The sequence below is a fragment of the Drosophila virilis genome, unplaced genomic scaffold (genome assembly GCF_030788295.1).
Source record: "Drosophila virilis strain 15010-1051.87 unplaced genomic scaffold, Dvir_AGI_RSII-ME tig00001128, whole genome shotgun sequence".
NCBI lineage: Eukaryota > Metazoa > Arthropoda > Insecta > Diptera > Drosophilidae > Drosophila > Drosophila virilis.
Window position 1 is genome coordinate 27,612 of NW_027212827.1, and position 7,494 is coordinate 35,105.

Below are 7,494 nucleotides of genomic sequence, written 5' to 3' on the forward strand. Positions count from 1 at the left end.
GAACTTTTTAGCTTCATTCATTTGTTTAAAAAATGAATCAAAATTTGTGCCAATGTTGCCCAACCATATTTTTTTTTGACAACTTTAAAATGAATAAACGCCAAATCTGGCGGGCAAATGGCTAAATGGGCAGCATTGCACAACAAGCTACTTCGATAACTGCGCATATGTTCTTTTCGATGTTATCGATAAGTATGCATATGTTCATGTCGCTGTTATCGATAGCACCAAAAACACGTGCTGTCATACAGTGTTTTGTTTTAGTTTGTGATTCTAAATAACGACAGACCATGGATAATCCAGACACCATTGACATTGATGTAGATGTGGCAGATAAGTCAACTGATTTGGCGCCGACTGAAGACAAGGCTGTTCAGGCAGACACTGCAGCAGCGATTACAGAGAAGAATGCATCTAAATCTAAGAAAAATAAAAACCCACAACACAAGCCAAAGCCACGCCCAAAAAGGTGGTCAAGCCCGAGGCAAGTATACCGCGCGGTCAACCCAAATCCAATCGGCCCTGGAAGACGCCCAAGCAAAAGTAAGTCCGACCACATCCAACTCCTTAACATGTCCACAGCCTAATCCGCCGCTGTTCTACATCATCGACAGATTCAGCAACATCAAGAAGACGGTGAACCGTCTCTCATTTGAGAAGAAAGTGGCGCTGCGCAACGAGATGCGCTACATCAAGGAGAAATCCAAAGAGATCAAGGATCAGCGTAAAGAAGCCGCCGTCCAGCGTCATCAGCGACGCGTCGAGAACGCAGAGCGCCGGTTGGCCAATGAGCGTCGCTCCGAAATAGTCCAAGTCATCAAGAATCCGGCCAAGCTGAAGCGTATGAAGAAGAAGCAGATGCGCATGATCGAGAAACGGGATCTTAGCCAAGTTAAAGTGGTCTAACTTCAGAAATACCTTAGCTTACGTTTACTTATTTTTTTGCACCCTAAATAAATCTAGTTTTGTAATGTGATGGAAACGTGACGTCTCTATTGGAGGAGACATCTGGCATATGTTTTTCTGATCCATATGATCGAGTAGACCAGTTAATTAAGATTAGAAATGCCAGTCTAAATTGCCTTCACAATAAATTCTTACTTATAAGCAAGGCATGAACATCTATGACTTAATTGAATTCATGAGATTCGCATAGTAAGGCAGTTTTTAAAAGTAGGTTTAACAAGTGCTTCTTAATGTTTTTAGAATATGTTACAGATCAATTTGTTTTCCTTTTTTGTTTAATGTACTACACTGTAGAAATTATGTAAATATGTACATACGAACAGTTTAAAGCTTATTTTCCTTTAGACTAGCTTAACAAATTAACATAGTATTCCAAGTTAAGATTAGAAAAGTCTGTCTGCCTGTTGCGCATATCAAGGCGAAATTTTGCCAAAATCTGTTTGCGTTGTCCGTTCAAAGCGTGGCCCCCGATACGTTTCTGTTGATGTTCTTCGATGGCATCCATGCAGATCTGAATGCGCGCCCGCAGCAGCAGGTCCAGCTGATGCACCAGCGATTGCACCTGCGGCTGTTTCACGCTCACCAAAGACGTGCCAACTAGCTGGCTCTCGAGTAAGGATCGAATAAACCCGTTGATAATGTGCGCTGCCGCAGCATAGTCTGTGCTGGTTAGTGTTAGGCTTAATCTCTCCCAGCCGTTGGCTGTCGCACTGGGTGGCTCGAGACGCGTTTGCATTTGCCGTATGACAGCTGGCGGCACGCCGGCTGCACCACGTGCCACATTGCCCTGGAGACATGCGTCCAGGCTGCTGGCCACATGAAGCTGTGCATACAGGCAGTTTTGGCTACGACACAACTGATAAAGCTTATTGCGCATGCTGCGATAATAATGATTATCATCGCAAACAATTAGATAGTTGTCGTTGCCAATGGCTGTTGTTGTTGTTGTTCCACCTCGCACCATGGCAGGCAGCTCAGTGGCCCCCGCTTGAAGTTCCGCAATGAGCTGTGTCAACAGTTTGTGTATTAGCTTGCGCTGCGTTTTATAGTCTGTGTGGTCTTTAGGTCCTATGTTAAAATGGTCGTCGTAGCACAGATGCATCACATTCCAGCCGGTAAGAGATGTGGGTTGTTCCAGCAGCCAGTTGCTAAGGCGTGTCTTGCCAGCGCCCGGCAGCCCGATTAGCGCAAGCAGACAAATGCGCGGCATTTACAGTGAGTGAGGGTGTGTGTGTGTGTGCTGTGTATTAGATCTCTGTCTGTGTGTGTGTGTGTTGGTTGCTGCTTAACTATCTAATATTGAAAAGAGGAGCTGCGGCATGGCATTCCAATCTGCTTGCGCTTGCTGCTGCTACATGGACAGCTTGGCTGGCGTCAGCACAGCTGTGGCAGCGACGGCAGCGACTTCTTTCTCTTTGAGCTGCTCCTTGATGCGTTCCTCCTGTTGGTGTTGCTCCAATTGTTTGGCGTTCTGTTCCACTTCCTCCATGCGTTTGGCATTAATTTTTGTTTGCACATCCACATAGGATTTCATCATGTTTTGATTGAAGCGCGCAAATTTGGTCACACATCTGTCCACGCAGACGCTCTATTTCGTTTTAATTATTAAGCACTTAAGTAAATATAAAGAAGCATATATTTGGTCACGCTCACCTCCTGGTCGAACAGTTCGCGCTGACTGAGATTATCAACGCAGCGATTGAAGCACAACTCGGTGACTTTGTTGTATAATGTGAGAAAATCTTTTAGCTGCAATGCGTAGATTTGTATGAATTAAAAGTGGCGCATTTGCTGACATTAGGCATACGTTACGCAAATTCGAATCCATTGGTCAATACAAATTTTAAAAGTCGATCTCAAAACGTTAACTAATATTAATTTATTAGTGCTTTTTTGTGGAAACCGACAGCAGGCAACAGCTGACTTGCTGTTTATTTGACAAGTGTTAATCGGCGTTTTAACTATCGATTATCACGAATACAGCTATGCAACTATCGATTGTGCGAATGCCACATGTGGTCCACATGTGAACAATCGCTTAGTGATGGAAGGAAGCTCAGCAACTTTCGCGACTTATCGCTTTGATTTCGATTAACTTGAAACAATTTAACGATAGCACAGATACAAAGCGCCATATTCAAAAAAAGCTTCATTTATCTATTAGGCTGTTAATTTCAGTCACGTATTTGTACACATATATAAACTATATATTTATGTAAACAAACATAATGTTTTTGATTTTTTTCAAAAGTTAAATAATTCAAAACTCTAAACTAAAATTACAAACAGTAATTGTTTAACCTTCATAGCCAACATCTTCATCTGTGTACATTTTTATTGGCTGTCCGGCTGTTTCATTCACAGTCTCCATCATCTCAACATCACGGCAATTGGCCGCCTGCAGCTCCCGTCTGATATCCGCGGTAATCTTTGGATGAGATTTCTTTTCTGCAATTTCATAATTTCAATTACTCTGACTGCTGTTTTCTATCAAGACTTCACTCACTTTAAAAGCTGAAGCAGCGCATCCTTTTGGTCCGACGAGATGTCATTCTTATAGCGCTGTGCAAAGGTGAGTAGACTTTGATGCCATAGCACGGCAACTCACGCTTATCGTTCTCAAATCTGCAAATATCGAGGAAGGTTATTAATGCAGATGAGATAGAGTTTGGGTTCGGCTAACCTTAGAAAATGAAAGACGGGCCGCGTCGATGACACGATACGCAGAGCATAGCGTTTGTCCAGGAAATAGCGTATGAATATCGAATTGGCACCGGAATAGCTCATTTCACAGATCTTCAGCAGCATGCGGACGAGTGCAGCACGGGTATGGAGCTACGGGCCACAACGCTGCCAAATATGATGGCCTCACGCAATGTACAATCTCCGGACTCCAGCAGTGGCAGTATGATGCCCTTCATAAAGGCGGCCGGCTTGAAGAGAGCGCGTTTTAGTGCATTATACAAGTGCATATTGAGCTTTTATATTCGCACAGATCATCGCGAACGCGCGGCAAGAGCACCAGGTTATAGAAACGCTGGGCCATCGCTTGAGACAGCACCGAGCAGAAGATGCGTGTGCCTTGGAACATGGCAGCAGCGCTCCAGTTGTGCGGCTCCGTTATGAACAATATCTGCTCCCAGTTCCTAAGCTTGGGTATGATCTTGAAGGCTTTTGGAATCTTGCCGCTGCGATAGCGCTTGAGCACTTCCCGGACACCCTCATACATTTCCTTAACCTTGGGATCGATTCCTAGATTTTCAGCGAGCCCTCATCGGAGATTTTTGTGTGTATATCCGCGCCCTTCTCTTGGATCTTTTGCATTATTATCTCAGACAGATGTAATGTGCGTTTGCCCTCCTTGGTGGCGGCTGTTGGAAGCGTTCGAAGGCAGCGACATCATCATCATCCATGTCCAGGTCGGCCATGAAATCGTTTTCGTTGACATCTTCCTTTTCCTGCTCCACGTCATCGTCTATATTGTGCATAGAGTTATTAACAAATGGGGGAATATCAACTTTTAATTCTATATACGCGATATAACATACTCAAATTGAATTTAACATTCCTGCGGGGCGCTAAGCTTGGGAAGTTTTCCTCGTCCAGCTCCAGTTGCTGTTGTCTGGCTGCTGCCAAGATCTTTTGACTGCTTTTCGCGTCTATATTCTATAATTAATGATAGCGAATGGATTATTATTTTATTTCTTAGGTTGATTAATTTACCGGTGACTCCTCTGCACGTAGTTTAACCTTCTCCTTGTTCTTTGCTTTGGGACACTTTGCCCTCTGTGATTTGCTTTTCCAAGTTCACTGTTTTAATAGTCGCCACATTTGCCTTCTTCGGTTTGCCATTTTTTGTGTATTTTTAAATAAGGTTTTCAATAACAAAACTGAGCACAGCACGTGTTGTAATCGTGTTTATCGTGGGGAGGCAGGCACCCTGTTCTATAATGCCAGCGCATGGTCACTCATATTTTTGACAGCTGTTATTTCCATGTATGCACTGGAACATATCGATGAGGAAAATACGTTAGTGATGAGTGATATGATGTGTTTTTGTTATTGTTTATGCGGCAGAAAACTATTTACACGGATTTAAATAAATATTAAGTGAAACACTGGAGCACACCTAGCCGTATAGATGGACAGAAACCGGCTTTTAACTTTTGGTTTATGTTAAATTGGTATCGATTACTTGTTTTTAATCATATCGATTGCGTTCGATATATCAATGGCTGCTGCATCCCTATTTCCTTTTCCTTACCTAGCTGGGTTTTGACAAGACCGATTCTTTTTTTTTCTGTGTTGATTGCAGCAAGACCGACATAATGAAGGTGTGCAAAAATTTTGTGAAAAATATTATAACAAACGTTGTAAACATCTAAAAATATTGATAAAAAACAACTGCAATTAACAATAAACTAGTGCAAAAATCAAGCGTTGCATGAAAAACTCAACTGATTGGCCTTAAAATAAAAGATAACAATTCTGATAATTTGTATATATATATATGTATGTGTGAACTAAACAAAAACTTCGTGTTTACTTGCAGCTCAACGTTTCTTATCCCGCTACGGGATGCCAAAAGCTGTTCGAAGTTGTCGATGAGCACAAACTGCGTGTGTTCTACGAGAAGCGTATGGGCCAAGTTGTGGAAGCCGATATTCTGGGTTGATGAATGGAAGGGCTATCAGCTGCGCATCGCTGGCGGTAACGACAAGCAGGGCTTCCCCATGAAGCAGGGTGTGCTCACTCACGGTAAGTTAATTAAGTTAATCAATTTGAATAGAATTTTACTTTCTCTGTTATACGGATTTGTTGTCGTTGTTGTGCAGGTCGTGTGCGTCTCCTGTTGAAGAAGGGACACTCCTGCTACCGTCCACGCCGCACCGGTGAGCGCAAGCGCAAGTCTGTGCGTGGCTGCATTGTCGATGCCAATATGTCCGTGCTGGCTTTGGTTGTCATCAAGAAGGGCGAGCAAGATATTGCCGGTCTGACAGACACAACAATTCCACGTCGTTTGGGCCCCAAGCGTGCCAGCAAGATCCGTAAGCTGTACAACTTGACCAAGGAGGATGATGTCCGTCGCTTCGTTGTGCGCCGCCCATTGCCCGCCAAGGAGAACAAGAAGGCACCTCCAAGGCACCAAAAATTCAGCGTCTCATCACGCCCGTGGTGCTGCAGCGCAAACACAGACGCATTGCTCTGAAGAAGAGAAGCGCCAGCAAGCATCCAAGGAGGCTGCTGCCGATTATGCTAAGCTTCTGGTTCAGCGCAAGAAGGAGTCCAAGGCTAAGCGCGAGGAGGCCAAGCGTCGCCGTTCCGCCTCGATCCGTGAATCGAAGAGCTCTGTTTCAAGTGACAAGAAGTAAATGTGAAATGGCCGCCAACAACTGCTAAACATCTACCCAAAATCGTATAAGAAACAAATTTGTAGCCATTTGTTAATAAATCGTGAATGGTCAAAAGATATACCTAAGTCAAACACATCTTTTTTTCTTGTGAATTCTTGTGTTTAACCTTAAAGAGATGCCTCTTTATGAGAATGTGCTTAAGTGAAAGTTATGCCATGCGCAGGAAGCTACAATCGAAAGAAACTGCAGGTATGGAGTGGAATTTCTATGCGGAATCAATCCTGAAACCAATCCCCAGTAAAATGCGCATTATGAGAAATAGAAGACATATGCAACGTGAGGATCCCGGTATAAGGGTTTGATGTCTTCGCCATGTCGATCTGTCTGCCCCTGTGCTAGCAAGGCATTCACTTCATCTTGACAAATCAAAGTTCTTGCTTCATATATAAAATTTCCAAGTCGGCCGGCTCAAATCCCTATAGCTAATTCTATAGAAACTATTAAATAACCTATTTCTTTTCAAATGTCAGAGAAGATTAACATATATTATAGATTATATTATGTGATTATCATGACTACCAGGACTTAGGTCTCGTAGGAGTTCAGGAGATGGTCCCCCTGTAGGCTAAGGCTTCTTTTTGTTGTTGAAATCCTTGGCTGCACAGTGCATTCACATGGAACATATTCCAACTTCTGCAACCTGTCTTCACAGAATCTGCTCGAATCGACAACAGATAGATTACAATTTATGGAGCTGCCCGAGGAGATACCCTATTAAGTTGCGTATGCTATTCTTTTCGAGATTGAGAAGGTGCCTGGAGCGTCTGTTATCGGGGCTGAGGAACCTAATGGCTTGGCTTTGCAGTGTCGATCCTGCGCCTGTTCCTATTTTCGCCAGCTCCGATCTGTGTCCTTTCGAGAGGCAGCAAACAAGATCCAACATCACCCCTTTCAGCTTCATCTGAGTTACAATTAAATCAATAGAACATGATTACAATTAAATGATGTTTATATAATATAATGCATCGTTATTTATTTGACATGCGCTTGCGATTTCCACAACATTGAAACATTTTATAAAACAGAACGAACATATTCCACGAATCTCTCTTCTATTTCGTGTGGAATTCGCACTCGCACACGCACACACACACGTACAGAACACACGCAGGTG

At 43.2% G+C, this 7,494-nt stretch overlaps 3 protein-coding genes and 2 pseudogenes across 3 annotated transcripts; 2 read left to right on the plus strand and 3 right to left on the minus strand.

Annotated features, from left to right (window-relative positions):
• Nucleotides 1-219: 219 nt before the first annotated feature.
• On the plus strand, nucleotides 220-976 carry LOC116652293 (coiled-coil domain-containing protein 86-like). Its single transcript, XM_070210799.1, has 2 exons — nucleotides 220-543; nucleotides 615-976. Exon 2 carries the CDS (start codon nucleotides 682-684, stop codon nucleotides 904-906), a length of 225 nt encoding a protein of 74 aa, XP_070066900.1. The 5' UTR covers nucleotides 220-543; nucleotides 615-681; the 3' UTR covers nucleotides 907-976.
• A 240-nt stretch (nucleotides 977-1,216) lies between these two features.
• LOC6634493 (L-seryl-tRNA(Sec) kinase-like) lies at nucleotides 1,217-2,176 on the minus strand. Its single transcript, XM_002058195.4, has one exon. It carries the CDS (start codon nucleotides 2,174-2,176, stop codon nucleotides 1,313-1,315), a length of 864 nt encoding a protein of 287 aa, XP_002058231.1. The 3' UTR covers nucleotides 1,217-1,312.
• LOC116649736 (mitochondrial import inner membrane translocase subunit Tim10B-like) lies at nucleotides 1,456-2,931 on the minus strand. Its single transcript, XM_032440599.2, has 3 exons — nucleotides 2,774-2,931; nucleotides 2,620-2,715; nucleotides 1,456-2,554 (listed from the first exon to the last, which is right to left on the minus strand). The coding sequence occupies exons 1-3, from the start codon at nucleotides 2,792-2,794 to the stop codon at nucleotides 2,318-2,320; spliced, it is 354 nt and encodes a 117-aa protein (XP_032296490.1). The 5' UTR covers nucleotides 2,795-2,931; the 3' UTR covers nucleotides 1,456-2,317.
• Nucleotides 2,932-3,100: 169 nt separating this feature from the next.
• On the minus strand, nucleotides 3,101-4,831 carry LOC116652294 (bystin-like; annotated as a pseudogene).
• A 463-nt stretch (nucleotides 4,832-5,294) lies between these two features.
• Nucleotides 5,295-6,451, plus strand: LOC116652296 (small ribosomal subunit protein eS6-like; annotated as a pseudogene).
• The last annotated feature ends 1,043 nt before the right edge of the window (nucleotides 6,452-7,494 follow it).

Coding starts and splice junctions, on each gene's coding strand:
- LOC116652293 (XM_070210799.1), top strand. CDS start 682: ATGCGCTACATCAAGGAGAAATCCAAAGAGATCAAGGATCAGCGTAAA.
- LOC6634493 (XM_002058195.4), bottom strand. CDS start 2,176: ATGCCGCGCATTTGTCTGCTTGCGCTAATCGGGCTGCCGGGCGCTGGC.
- LOC116649736 (XM_032440599.2), bottom strand. CDS start 2,794: ATGGATTCGAATTTGCGTAAC. Junction 2,716..2,773: donor TGGATTCGAATTTGCGTAAC/GTATGCCTAATG, acceptor TACGCATTGCAG/CTAAAAGATTTTCTCACATT. Junction 2,555..2,619: donor GCGAACTGTTCGACCAGGAG/GTGAGCGTGACC, acceptor AAAACGAAATAG/AGCGTCTGCGTGGACAGATG.